This window comes from Anabrus simplex, chromosome 3, assembly GCF_040414725.1.
Source record: "Anabrus simplex isolate iqAnaSimp1 chromosome 3, ASM4041472v1, whole genome shotgun sequence".
In the NCBI taxonomy this organism is placed as follows: domain Eukaryota; kingdom Metazoa; phylum Arthropoda; class Insecta; order Orthoptera; family Tettigoniidae; genus Anabrus; species Anabrus simplex.
The window spans coordinates 373,151,742-373,167,085 of record NC_090267.1 but is presented as its reverse complement, the minus strand read 5'-3'; the positions used below and the strand labels follow the sequence as shown (position 1 = coordinate 373,167,085).

The following is a 15,344-nucleotide window of genomic DNA, read 5'->3' as shown; positions in this document are numbered from 1 at the left end:
AAGCGGAAGCTGATCTTCCCAAATATTTGATTTCAAGTTTTCTTTCTAATGAATGTTAAAATTATTCACCATTGCTTTGTTTACTGCCTCTCTTTATAAGTCTAATTCATCCAACATCAACATCTTCCAAAAACACCCTTTCCATCCACCAAAATGGTGTTGTTCTTCCACCAATATGATGTGCACTGGTTGCCTGGTTACAGTATCAGTTTTTGTTGACGCAAAACTATTGATACTAAATTGCTTACACAAATTCCAGATAGACCCCCAGTCCAAAAATACATCCATGTTAAAAAGTTTGGAATATTGTGGGATCAGGCATGTTATGTGGCAGGGCGTGTCATCCTTTGTAAGCGGTAAAGAGCACAAATACAGTAATTCAATTGCTTGCTTACAAGGCACCAGGTGTCACCTCTTATGGTCTGTGTTGAGCCTGGGCTGAACTATACCATTTCAGGTGAAGACTAGCAGCAGCATATACAGTGCAGAATGAGCTTCATCTAGTGTTTACATTTCATGTGTTATGTGTATTTATCAGTTTGACTGAGCCAGAATTGTGGCACTTATTCAGGGTAAACATATACAAGCAGCAGTGTTACACATCGTAGGAGTTACTCAAAGTTCAGTGTCAAAACTGGAATAGGTGCCGTGAGGCCAATGATGTAACTGACAGACCGAGGGAAGGTCAACCAAGGGTGATAACACCACGTCAAAATCTGAATATCCGCATAATAGCGTAGAGAAGACCAATGTCGATTGCTCAACAATTACGAGATAACTTCTTGAGGGTAATTGGCGTCCATGTATCTGCACAAACTGTACGCAGATGGCTGCATAGTGCCCATTCAAGAGTTCAATGTGTTCCACTAGAGAATCATCATCGTGTTGATAGGTGAAGATGGGCCATCCAACATCTTTATTCAGGGTTGGATGAATGGCGTAATATCATGTTAGCAGTTGAAACACAGATATCACTTAGACCAGATACACGTCAACAAAGGGTGTGGAGACTAAAGGATACAGTGAAAAGTACTGGTATGATCAAGAGGTTTATGCATCTGGAGGTTGTAGTGTAATGTTTTGGGTGTTTGATACCAATTCGAGGGGCATTAACTGTCTAGTGGTATATTGATGAAATTCTTCAACGATTTGTTGCATAACCCTTTAGGGATGAATATGGTGCTGAATTCATTTTCTCCAGCAACAGTGCTCACCCTCATCAAGGTGCATCAGTAAGAAACTTCATGAGAGAGGCAGATATCAACCATATGAATTGGCCAGCTAATTCACTGTACATAACTGCATTGAGCATTTTGGGACAGGTTGAAAACGGCTGTTTTTTGGATCATCCACAACCTCCACAAATACTCCAAGATCTCAGTAAAGTTGCCCAGATGGAATGGGATCTTTTTCTTCAAGATGATGTCAATGTACTGATTGCAAGCAGGCCACAGTGTGTCAGAAACCTGAACAATGACAGAGGAAGTCATACGTAGTACTAATTTCACATTTCTGGTTTCAAAACACTAAAATTCACCACTCCTACATAGTGTACCAGTGTTCCTTCTAAGCTTATTAAAAATGTGGATATTGAATTTCATAATATAATTGCCCATGCCATTTTTCCTACATTCTCTATATTCTGTCATATACTGTCTATTTCTTTCTAAGGTTATTCTATAAATGAAATGAAAATGTGAACAATGAACTTTGTAATTTTTCCAATACTGTGCAGACTCACATACAACGAGCTACTGAACGTGGCTGGGTGGACATCTATCAACCACCACTGTTCTCCGCAGATGGTCAGTCTTTCATGGCACGCCTTCCAGTGAGGGATGCTGAGAATGGCTACTTCAAACATGTATGTCACGTAGATGTGGAAACACATCGTGTCACTCCCCTTACTACAGGTGCCTTTGAAGTGACTAATATTATTCTTTGGGATGAAGAGAACCATTATGTGTAAGTTAAAAATCATTTGAATTTTGAGTGTGGTAATAAATAAAACTGAAAAATCATTATTCACTTGCAATGAAGTTACATGTATCATCACCAAATCAATAACAAGGCTCATGATTATGGCAGCACATTAATGTTTCATCTTCTTCATAGGCATGCATCATAATAATTTTGGGAAGCCAAATTAAATGGTTTGATTCCAGAAAATGATACTTCTCAGCACATGTTTTGAGTGTAGTTTCACACAAGCCATTATTGCCGGCAAACCGAGTGGAGTGGCCACACAAATCAAATCAAATCAAATGAAAATCTCTCTATTTTCAAATGAGGTGTCTACCTCGGCAGCAAATAGTACCCAAAAATACATTATTATCCAGCACTAAATTTTAAATTAACAAGAGAAGAAGACATTTTCTTAAATTACAGTATTATACAATTTACACTAACAATTTTTCTATTAAATGCACAGTTCATCCCTAATAAATTTATGTCTGTCTGTTAGGTCATCAGCCCACAGGCTGGTTGGATCCTCAAATAGCACCACCAAAGGCTATACAGTTATAGGATAACCATAAAAACCAATGGCAGTACCTAAATGAGGCGTACTAGGCAAGACGAGGAGTGAGGTAGTTTGCCATTGCTTTCCTCACTGGGGCAGGCAGTGCTATTGTAGCATGACTGACCCTATGAGCAATACCTTTCATAACACTCAGACACACTGGTTGTGCTCTGAATGCCATTACTCAGCACGACCCACACCCCAGCAGCTTCCATATTGTCACAGCCATGGGTGAGACTGGAACTTCAGTGGAAGCTACACTTTGCTCTGGCCTGTGCCAAGAGATGGATGCAAAAGTACTGCATCCATCAAGAAATGACAGCAGGCAGAATATATATTACTTACAAAATACTACTCACAATATCTTCTGTACTTACCAACATAATCAACTCATATACAGTATGTGGAATTACTTCAACAACTGCTATAAGATTAAAATTTACATTGCATTTTTTTAAACCCATTTTTATACCTAACACACATAACAACCTGGAAATACTTCTCTATTACCCACCCCTTCTCTCAACCATGTTTCCACTCCTATCGCCACATCAATCACATAATATTCCATCAATGTACCAAATTTTAATTACTTATTTACTACACTTTGATAATTTACCAAGAGCAATTTCAGACTCCTTCCTCCCTGAAACACCTGTTTGTGTATTGAATGAGTAAATGAGGTGTTGCACAAACTTACGAATTCTCCGAGTAACATTAAATTCCACCACAAATAATTTTAGCCTCAACATACAACTAGGAATTTCCAGTTCAAACACGGTACTATAAGAAGGCAGTTTACATTTCTGCGTTCTATGTTATGGGAACATAAATAGATCAAAGACATTTTCTAGTCATCTGTTAAAATGGTAACTTGTTTTTAGAAATGTTCATTAGCCAGAAGTTTTAACCAAAATGGAGATGGCTAAGTTCTTAATCTCCCACTCCCACCCATCCCCTTCCACATTTTCAGAGGTTCAACCTTTAATTTTTTAATATATTAGGGATTGTTTTAGGATATTTCTCTGTACTTTTATGATTTACTACTCAAACCAAAAAAGTGTAGCTGATGATGTTTACTGAATCTAAACGAAACCTGTGCTACTTGTAAATTAAATTTGCCAAAGGCAAAATAAACAGTATCAATTAGGTGGAACAATTTTTCTGCTTGATTTATTGATCCACTATCGGCAGCCCTGAAAATGGTTTTCCGTGGTTTCCCATTTTCACACCAGGCAAATGCTGGGGCTGTACCTTAATTAAGGCCACGGCTGCTTCCTTCCAACTCCTAGGCCTTTCCTATCTCATCGTCGCCATAAGACCTATCTGTGTCGGCGCAACGTAAAGCCCCTAGCAAAAAAAAAAAAAAAGATTTATTGATTAATTTATCGATATGGACCACGAAGTGGATGGTTTACAACCAGTATCAGAAGACGGAACTAAGGGGGTAGACAGTGTTGTCATTCTTCAGCACAATATTTACTGAAATAAGTAACATACTCACGTTACTTTATTATTCATGTAACGATATCAAATATTTTAATTTTGTAATATTGTCATTCATTGTGATCAACTTGGTACACTGCATCTTTGGACAACTTTTTTAGAAGAAAGGAACTTCATTTTGTAAATAAGTGATTTCCTCCTCTCACACAAAATAATGCTAGGTCAACAATGAACTTCAAGGTTCAAGGGAGTTAGATTCCACTGCTATAAGTGTATGGAAGTGATGACCAAATACGTCTATAGCCCCAGTCAACTTATTCTCTTTCTTCCTCTCATTCTTCTTATTTTGCATTCATAACAGTGATAACAGTCGCACTAATCTTCATTCATTACTTCAAATTCCACATATAGAAGGGTGATACATGACATGACATTTTGTCCCATATAACAAAGTAAATACAAGAACAGACTTTTTTAAGGCTCTAATACTAAAACAATTGTATTTCTGTAAACACATACAATGTCATTAAAGATTGTTATCCCTTACCTCAGTAATTTAACTATGTACGTGCATAATCCTCTGTTTTGCAACTAGTTTCACACCTTGTATCATTAAAAAGTCAATAAAAATTGAGTCTAACCATCACTGCCTTCATCTCCCTCTGCTTCCCTTACCCTTCATGGTAAAGTCCATTAAACCTATACCCTCTATTCGTCTCACTTGACCCCAGCACCAAAGTGGGTTCAAATGTGCAGTTGACCCTATCAAGTTCATTCCTAACCCAACTTTCCTAACATAGCTTTCATTGCTTTGTTCTGACCTGTTTTTACCAGCAATGGAAGAGGTAAATATTTGATCAAAACTACAGTGGTTCCTGCAAATCATGAAATGAGTGGATGATAAAACAGAAATAAAAGTTTTGAACGAACTTCAACCTAAGTTGTGAGTTACAAGGATAGAGCCTATACGTAGTTGTAATGATCAGTTGAAAGATAAATCTTCAGGAGAAAATAATATCAGGAACGAAGCATGCTATATGAGACAATAAGACATTGTATACCCAATGAACATCTGTGGTCTACCCATTTAATATATGAAGTTACCAAGTTACTGGTTACATCAGTCAGTCAACATGACCTCAGTGTTGTAACATTGAATGAAGTGCCACTTTGTGCTTGCAATATGTCAAATTCGCAGCTCGGATGATGATGAGACAACTAAAACTGTCCCTTCGACTCTGCTATTTGAATGGCTTTGGGCGTGTTTGAGTAATAGGTGCTTGTGTAGCAGTACAGCTTAGCAAAGACAATCCTGCCTTCTCCTGCACCGCTGTGAGTCATTTCCAATATTGTCTCAGTTCACTCGCAGTCTCACGGGTTTGTTTTTTTTGTTTTTTTTAATGCTATTTGTTCGGGGCGTCGACCTATGTAGGTCTTTTGCCCCTACTGGCATCAAATGTGAGGAAACTGTGTGTATTCCGTAATGGCAGAAGTGTAATGTGTTGAATGTGAGGAAAGGAATGTTAAGCACGACACAAACACCCGGTCCCCGGGCCAGGGCAATTAATCATTACAATTAAAAAACCATGACCCGGCCGGGAATCGAACTCCAGGCCACCGGGTGACAGGCAGGCATGTTGCCCCCTACACCGCGGGGCCGAACGCAGTCTCATGTTAGCCTGCCTGCCAGCTGGTAGCCAACAGAGTGGGAATGAAAGCTTAATTTCTAGCATGCCGATCATTGTAATTTTTACAGTGGTTTATTAGTTATTTAAAAAATGTCTGAATGAAGCAATTCAGATTAAATTGGCTTTTCATTAAAGACAGGTTTCTTGTCCTTATGACTCTTATGAACAAAAATGTGACAAGTAAAATAGAAAACCTACTCCCAATTTGAACGTACCTGCATCAGAAGGATGGTAATGTGAACAGAAAATTCAAAATATAGTGGTATTCAAAATATAAGTAATTGACTGGTAGCACAAATGAAAATAAATGGTATGGTATGGTTTGGTTTGGTTTGGTTTGGTTTGGTTTGGTTTGGTTTGGTTTGGTTTGGTTTGGTTTGGTTTGGTTTGGTTTGGTTTGGTTTGGTTTGATTTGGTTTGGTTTGGTTTGGTTTGGTTTGGTTTGGTTTGGTTTGGTTTGGTTTGGTTTGGTTTGGTTTGGTTTGGTTTGGTTTGGTTTGGTTTGGTTTGGTTTGGTTTGGTTTGGTTTGGTTTGGTTTGGTTTGGTTTGGTTTGGTTTGGTTTGGTTTGGTTTGGTTTGGTTTGGTTTGGTTTGGTTTGGTTTGGTTTGGTTTGGTTTGGTTTGGTTTGGTTTGGTTTGGTTTGGTTTGGTTTGGTTTGGTTTGGTTTGGTTTGGTTTGGTTTGGTTTGGTTTGGTTTGGTTTGGTTTGGTTTGGTTTGGTTTGGTTTGGTTTGGTTTGGTTTGGTTTGGTTTGGTTTGGTTTGGTTTGGTTTGGTTTGGTTTGGTTTGGTTTGGTTTGGTTTGGTTTGGTTTGGTTTGGTTTGGTTTGGTTTGGTTTGGTTTGGTTTGGTTTGGTTTGGTTTGGTTTGGTTTGGTTTGGTTTGGTTTGGTTTGGTTTGGTTTGGTTTGGTTTGGTTTGGTTTGGTTTGGTTTGGTTTGGTTTGGTTTGGTTTGGTTTGGTTTGGTTTGGTTTGGTTTGGTTTGGTTTGGTTTGGTTTGGTTTGGTTTGGTTTGGTTTGGTTTGGTTTGGTTTGGTTTGGTTTGGTTTGGTTTGGTTTGGTTTGGTTTGGTTTGGTTTGGTTTGGTTTGGTTTGGTTTGGTTTGGTTTGGTTTGGTTTGGTTTGGTTTGGTTTGGTTTGGTTTGGTTTGGTTTGGTTTGGTTTGGTTTGGTTTGGTTTGGTTTGGTTTGGTTTGGTTTGGTTTGGTTTGGTTTGGTTTGGTTTGGTTTGGTTTGGTTTGGTTTGGTTTGGTTTGGTTTGGTTTGGTTTGGTTTGGTTTGGTTTGGTTTGGTTTGGTTTGGTTTGGTTTGGTTTGGTTTGGTTTGGTTTGGTTTGGTTTGGTTTGGTTTGGTTTGGTTTGGTTTGGTTTGGTTTGGTTTGGTTTGGTTTGGTTTGGTTTGGTTTGGTTTGGTTTGGTTTGGTTTGGTTTGGTTTGGTTTGGTTTGGTTTGGTTTGGTTTGGTTTGGTTTGGTTTGGTTTGGTTTGGTTTGGTTTGGTTTGGTTTGGTTTGGTTTGGTTTGGTTTGGTTTGGTTTGGTTTGGTTTGGTTTGGTTTGGTTTGGTTTGGTTTGGTTTGGTTTGGTTTGGTTTGGTTTGGTTTGGTTTGGTTTGGTTTGGTTTGGTTTGGTTTGGTTTGGTTTGGTTTGGTTTGGTTTGGTTTGGTTTGGTTTGGTTTGTGGAGAAAAGATGACATCTCAACAATTTAAAAAAATGTGAACAGAGAGTGTGTAAGCATCAAGCTTCACATAAACATTTAAAGAACAGTAAATGTTTTCATATGTTTGGCCGAAATTGAATTGCATATGCTTTGTCAGAAACTTTGCATCTTGCTTCCCATTATTGTGGACAACTTTAAATTCTGGAAAGTAGGGAATAGACTAGTATGTCAGACCTAAGATGAGGTTGCTGCCTTAGGATGTCATACAGGTGTTCAGACCCTTGTGCGACAGTCTTATCAGCATGCAATTATTTATCCATTGGGATGCACATCAAATAAATCTGGTGTTACTGAATGGCTTGAAAAACCAATAAACAAATTAAAATGCTTATTTGTGATCTCACTATGTTCCACATATTCATCAGTAGATCTACAAAACAGAATGAACTCTTGCAGAAGCAAGTTTTCAAACTTCCTGCCCACAATGACACAAGGCGGAAATACTGTATCATTCTCGAGCCTTTGTGACAGTATCTTATTTCTCAGAATTCAGACAGGCTGTAGAAGATGTATTAGATGATGACTGGGATCCAATATCAGTTAGTTGCGCTTGTGGTAATTTTTAGTAAATTAAACAACTCAACTTTCATGTTTTTTTCTGTGCCTTTTTAGCAAAATGTTTTTGTTCACTGACAATCTATTTAATGTACTTCAAATAGGAGGAACATCTGATATAAAATTATGCAAAAATCAAGTTAAAAATGTAATGTGCAATATCAAAGACATGAGAAATGAAGCACCATTTATAACTGAGATTCTTCAATATAACGAGTCCAATTCAGTACAACATATATTTAGAAAACACCTAAAAATTGAAACATTCATTGACTGATTATCATTGAAAAAGATACCATCAATTAAAAACAGAATGATATGTTCCATTCTTGAAAGTATGTCATCAGATTCTATCAAATCACACTTTTTTTTTTTAATAAATTATGAAATGGTGAATATTGTTAAGAAATGATAATAAATTAAGTTTTCCTCAAAACAAACTTACACAGTTATTGTCAGTATATCCATGTTTCAAAGAAGAGCAACTGAAAAATGAATTAAGTCTCATCTGTCATGATTCTGAGAAATATTTGTCAACTATCAACCTTCTGAAATTTATTCTCCAGAATGACTTATAATAAATTTATGAATAAGTGAGGGGAATGCAGCTGTGAGCTTGCATCCAGGAGATAGTGGTTCGCACCCAACTGTCGGCAGCCCTAAAGATGGTTTTCTGTGGTTTCCCATTTTCACCAAGAAAATTAATTAAGGCCATGACTGCTTCCTTCCCACTCCTTGCCCTTTCCTATCCCATCATCGCCAAAAGATCTATCTGTGTCAGTGCAACATAAAGCAAATTGTAAAAAAAAAAAGTGACAAAGCTTCTTGTGTTTGCTGACAACATCTGCTTCTACGCCCAGCAGCATTTGCCCCCAGGAATTAACCTGGTACTCATTTTTGGTGTAGGCTGAGTGAACCTCAGGGCCATGTGCACCTCTGGAAGTGGAAATCTCATTTCTTAAATTTTACGACTTCCTGATGGGGATTCGTACCCACGTCCTTCCGGGTGAACCAAGCACGCCTTTACCACCTCAGCCAGGCAGTCCCTACAAGAATATTTACACTTTGCCAAAATAATCAGTTAACTTTTTTGTTTTTTGATAGTTTACTTTCTTAACAAACTGTCTTCTCCCTCTAGTAAATAACCTAACAAATCCTCAAAATAATTAATGGCTGCTCCATATTAAACCATTTTCTTTGTAATTTCATCCTCCCCTTCTCTCCTCCATCACTGTCACTGTCACTCCCCTCTCCGTCAAAAATAAGCAACTGCATAATGTCACCATTTCTCAGCATCTAAAAGCCTTGCTCACAGACATTGAAATCAAGTCATTGTTTTATGCTTTATATTTCTCACATCTACTTATTCACCACCAGGAAGCTGCCTCCATGGATCTGTGGTAGAGTGTCAACCTCTGGATCCCAAGATAGCAGGTTCAAATCCAGCAGAGGCAGTCGGATATTTTAGGGGCGGAAAAATGTCCATTTGACACTCCATGTTGTATGATGTTGGTATCAAATAAGAATTAAATAAAAACTTTTCCACCTGATCGATACTTTTTAATTAACCTTAGGCTAAATTATGTCATTAAAAACTGCAGTACATGTTTCAATTGCTTGGCAATCATCATCAGCTGCTTATCTTATAGCTTAGGCTATCGATCAGGTGGAAAAGTTTTTATTTAATTCTTATTTGATTACAATATCGATATGGAATGAAGTGGATAGTATGTAATATGATGTTGGTATGTAAAAGATCTCTGGTGACACATTTGGTGTTTACCCAACAAAATTCTTTAAATCTCAGCCGTAGACACCCAACCGAGTTTCGGTTTACTCGGTCTGCCATCTAGTAGGGCTAGAGTAAAACGGAATGTTGTAATTGACGAGCAGACAGCCAGATGACGTCTAATTGAAATTTCTGCACATGGTAGCTTAGGCCATACCGTTGTTGTTGTTGTTGTTGTTGTTGTTGTTGTTGTTGTTGTTGTTGTTGTTGTTGTTGTTGTTGTTGTTGTTGTTGTTGTTGTTGTTGTTGTTGTTGTTGTTGTTGTTGTTGTTGTTGTTGTTGTTGTTGTTGTTGTTGTTGTTGTTGTTGTTGTTGTTGTTGTTGTTGTTGTTGTTGTTGTTGTTGTTGTTGTTGTTGTTGTTGTTGTTGTTGTTGTTGTTGTTGTTGTTGTTGTTGTTGTTGTTGTTGTTGTTGTTGTTGTTGTTGTTGTTGTTGTTGTTGTTGTTGTTGTTGTTGTTGTTGTTGTTGTTGTTGTTGTTGTTGTTGTTGTTGTTGTTGTTGTTGTTGTTGTTGTATCAAGTCTGTATGGTCTGATACTGTGGTTAGCCAGTTCAAGTCCCGTTGGTCAAAAACATTTTCACCATCAGAATGTTGGCCGGCAATGTAGGAGAAGTGGTGGTATACAATTTCTAATCGATTTGAAACTCTCTGCAGTATTCATATGTTCATATGGAGTGAGGGCAGATGACACTGCTGATGGTGATTTGTCTGTCGGATGGAGACATTAAGCTTTGAACAGACCCTGTTGGTATTATTCGCCTATGTGCCAGCATCAGGTTTCATACTCATCTTCCCTACTATCATTAAGCATGTCATTCATTACATCGCATTAACTCCTCGGATGAGGTCAACGTCAGGAAGGGCATCCGGTCGTAAAAACTCGCTATGAAGATTCACCTCACTTCAAACCAGACCTTTAGGCTCCTTTTATACTTACATGCTACATGCCACATGCTTGAAGCCAGGCATGTGGCATTCGCACTTGGAAAGGACCCTTTTATAGTTTCGTATCTGTCAAGCAGGTACAATGGCAGAGTTTACATCTAAAGTATTCACAGCTGCATACCTCTGCGAGATAAGGGCAGGAAAAAAAAAAAAAAAAAAAGAGGAAAAGGCATTTCAGTTTTCATCCTCTGAACATTCATATATGCAGTATATGATAGGAGCTTTCAAAATCCTTTGCACTGACCCACGAGAGGAAGAAACAATGTTTTTAATTATTTTAGGATGTCCCCAAAATCATTTGATGAATTATTTGGAAAAATATAATGTCAGTTCCATATTACAAGGAAACACTTCCTGCCCATTCGTCCAATAGAGCGGTTCTGTGAAACTACAATCTACAGATGTATTAAATACAAAGAACATTATATAAAATACCGTGTAAAAAAACTAAATGTAAATTATTTCTGACACTATGTTTGTAACTTTAGCTTTGAGTAAAGTTCATGTCCTTTGTATATTGCTGACTAGTCATTTCACATTTAAAACTATTCAGAACTTGCCGATTTCCAAGAATGTGTAGATTCATCTAGGCAAATATATGATGGCCGGCGTTGATGTGGATCATTATAGTAAATTTGGAATTGACCTGGATCAGACAAAGATGTAGAAGGTTGATTTGGGAGGACATAACTCAATTGGGACTGACCCAAATCGGTTTGGTTTCGAGAGTGTGCATTATATGAATCTTTCTTCATACGTAGGGGTGATAACGCTGCAGATTTACTCCCACGTATTATTCCGAAGATCTCGATTTTTTGTAGTCTTCGTTACCTGGATCCCATAATACCGATCTACACTGCATTCGCTAATGAGCAGTTCCGTATCTAATCCAGCATCCATTGTCCTGGTTAGCACTCGACTAGACCACAAACTGTACTGAACCACCCGGCATGAAGCGACAACTATAAACATTCCCATAAGGTTTTGGTCCCACCCGCGTGGCGTGACATGTCAGGCGTGGCGGCCACCTGCTCGTCCCGAGCCGCCTCAGTCACATGCCTGGCGGGAGGAAGCTACCGCGAGTCGCGAACAGGTAAGTATAAAATGGTCCCATTTAAACAATGTTAATTCACATGCTTGGCGTGCGGCGTGTAGCATGTGGCAAGTAACTATAAAAGGAGCCTTAGAGAAACAGGATAGAGGTTGGACATACATCATAATTATTATTTATTTATTTATTTATTTATTTATTTATTTATTTATTTATTTATTTATTTATTTATTTATTTATCGATACGGCCACCTGTGGGCCATGTTTACACAATCTTCCTTCTGTCACGCAGACTGATACCCTTCTCTTTACACTCTCACCAAAGATTCCTAAGTCTTTGACTTCTTGCTCGTTCTTCCACCGAGATGTTCCATGACTTTGCATGTTGCTCTTCAGACGTATCCACGTATCCCTCATTCCCACAACCTGCTTCCTAAATGATGCCCTTTCTTTTATATCCTCCTCCTTGATACCTATTTCTGCCAAGTCATTGTGCACCTGTTTAAGCCATCCCGGTTTTTTTTTTCCACTTTTCCTGCAGAAGTATCTCAGGGTTCATTCTTTTGATATGCCCATAAAACGTCAGTCTCCTTTTCCTCATCCCAGTCGTGATTCTTTCTACTCTCTTGTAGAGCTCCAAATTCGATCTTAACTGAAATGTGTTTGGGTCACTCGTCAACTTTCTCGGGCCCAAGTTTTTTCATAAGAATCTTCTTTCTCTTTCTTCAAGGACTGGCTCACCCATCCTCGTCAAGGTTTCTGCTCCATAAAGGCACTCTGTTCTAACCACTGTGCAGTAATGTTTTAACTTGGCCTGAATAGAGAGGGACTTGGACTTACAGGTATCATGACATAGTCTGAATGCCAACTCCATCCTTCTCACCCTCTCCAAAAATCACTCCTTTCATCTCCATAGGGGGTGAGTATTTCTCTCAGGTATTTAAATTTTTGCACACAATGAGTATCCCCATACAGTGTAACAAGTCTGTCTGTGTTGCCTTTTTTATAGAATTATTATTATTATTATTATTATTATTATTATTATTATTATTATTATTATTATTATTATTATTATTATTATTATTATTATTATTATTATTATTATTATTATTATTATTATTATTATTATTATTATTATTATCAACAACAACAGCAACAAAACCAACCTACAGGAATTTGATCCATAGAAGACTTGAACAGCCCATATGGCCCAATACAAGATAAGATTATAACTGGAAAGAGTATACTGATATAAAGAAGTAATTCAAAAGTATATAGATAACCGGGCGAGTTGGCCATGCGCGTAGAGGCGCGCGGCTGTGAGCTTGCATCCGGGAGATAGTAGGTTCAAATTCCACTATCGGCAGCCCTGAAGATGGTTTTCCGTGGTTTCCCATTTTCACACCAAGCAAATGCTGGGGCTGTACCTTAATTAAGGCCATGGCCACTTCCTTCCAACTCCTATGCCTTTCCTATCCCATCGTCGCCATAAGACCTATCTGTGTCGGTGCGACGTAAAGCCCCTAGCAAAAAAAGAAAAGTATATGGATATGTGTAGAAGGATGTGAATGTGAGGAAAGAGAGAGAGAGAGAGATAGTGACATACTATACAATTAATAACTCATTAAGGGAATTTTTTGTTGTCTTACAGATATTTTCTAGCAGCTCCAGAAAGAAAGCCAGGTCAAAGACATTTGTATCGAGTTGGAGATGTTAATTCTACTCTTGCCTCCAAGAGCTGGGAGTGCCTCACTTGTCCACAGATGGATCCATCTCATCATGGATCATCAAACAGCTTGTCCTCAAAGAACAGGTAAAATATTTGTGTACCTTAATAAAGAAACTTGTTCTCATGAGACAATTCAACACTGTACATATTTTTCTACATCAAACTGATTTCATTTCAGTCCAGAAAATGGGACTGAAATGGCCCCCCACTGTCTGTTCACTTGGCCACACTTCAGTCCAGGACCCAGTCCACGGTTCTGCCTCTTGGAGTGCCTTGGTCCTAACACACCAACGATATCATTGGTGGATATAAAAATGAGACTTATCACAATTCTAGATGCTTACACAGCCCTCAAGGAACGATGGGAAGGAATGGCAACACCACAGGTACAATTTTCTAGACTAAAGCTTCAGCAAAAGTAAGAACATTATTTATAATGTACATTTTTAACATTTTTGTAGATATTTTAAATATACCCACATGTGATTGCATTATATGATTATTTAATTTGTTACTCTACTTCATAATTAATAATAATTGTTCCGAGGTATCTGTGGAACAGCAGAGGTGAAAGAAGGTGTGGGGGTGAACGGGCCTCAAAATACTAAATTGAAGTTAAGATAAAATTTAACAAGGTTATATTTTCTTTTCAAAATCAAGAAATAACAAGCATGGCAGGTACAGAGTAGCAAGGCAACAAAAGTACAATTACAGTATTTACAGGATTTGGGCTTCGAGCCCCGGACTCACAATTCTTGAGCAATTAGCCCAATTTTACGATATACACATTTCAACAAAGGGGCAGAAGACCCCTATCATGCCCAGGAGCACTTGCTCCCAATTACACAGTAAAGCCTCCTCGAGGCGTGCAGGAAACAAAATTTCAAAAAGAGCAAACCGCTCTCAATGTTCAAGCCTATCAAAGGCCACACCAAACTCCACATTCAAGTTGTCCTTCAAGGACATGAAAACAGGGGTAAAAATACCCAACCTACTGAGGCCTATTAAGTAAAGAAAGGTTACTTACGTGGCCTCTACAATACCTACTTGAGAGGAGGTGTTCTTGCACTCCTAACACATTTTAAGTAAAACCTACTTGGCACTAGGCCGTTAATGCGAGGGCTAATCCCATACGAAAGAGGTGACTTATAGAAGGAAACAATTTACATTACGTTAAGGAAGAAACTGTTGTGAAAAATAAGTTCACCTCAATGCAATATGAGTGGGAGCTCGAGAGGGTTAAGCACTCTCTATCCCAATATGTAGTTAAAACAGAAAGAATTGACACCGAGTGTCTTTACATTATTAAAGGAAAGTTACATGGAAAAGGCTTCGGACCTGCCCCGAGAGTTAAACTGCTGAGCTAGCAAGAAAAGAAGTTATTAAAAGGCCATTACCTTGTGGATGAACTGCTGCCCGAAGAAAGAGGCGCTTCCCGCCCCCTGCTACGTATTTTACACACTGGTAGATGTTACTGAAGTGGCGCAGAGACCCTAAAATCAGCAGTTTATATACTCTCGCGGAAAGTTCGAGGCGTTTCAGGAATGAGAACACCCTCCCACAAGAATTTTATTGGCTAGGGTTAAGCAACATATCCCCGTAGGGGAAGATACCCCTGATTGGTCATAAATTAAGTAAAGAAATTCGGGATTGGCTAAATTCAAAACAAGGGGAAAGAAAGGGTTATACAGCCAACTTAAACAATAACAGAAAGAAATTTAACAAGGAACAAACTTTTGAAATAAAAATTTCTCCAAAAAACAGTTCTTTCACTTCGCACTAGGGTGCACCATTGTAGTTCTTCAGTAGTGTCCTCTGGAAGAGAATGTTCACACTTCTTACTACAGGCAAAACAAAAATACATCGAAAACAACCCAGTTCAGAAACTTCAAAATTTCCAAGTA

General features: G+C 38.3%; 1 protein-coding gene across 1 annotated transcript in view; it reads left to right on the top strand.

Moving 5' to 3' along the window:
* The window catches only part of LOC136866814 (inactive dipeptidyl peptidase 10), a 1,081,356-nt gene that overhangs the window by 996,049 nt on the left and 69,963 nt on the right, over positions 1-15,344 (top strand). Inside the window, exons 10-12 of the mRNA XM_067143919.2 lie at positions 1,736-1,965; positions 13,363-13,524; positions 13,619-13,826. Of these exons, the coding sequence (XP_067000020.2) occupies positions 1,736-1,965; positions 13,363-13,524; positions 13,619-13,826 (600 nt within the window). The remainder of the gene's footprint in view (positions 1-1,735; positions 1,966-13,362; positions 13,525-13,618; positions 13,827-15,344) is intronic.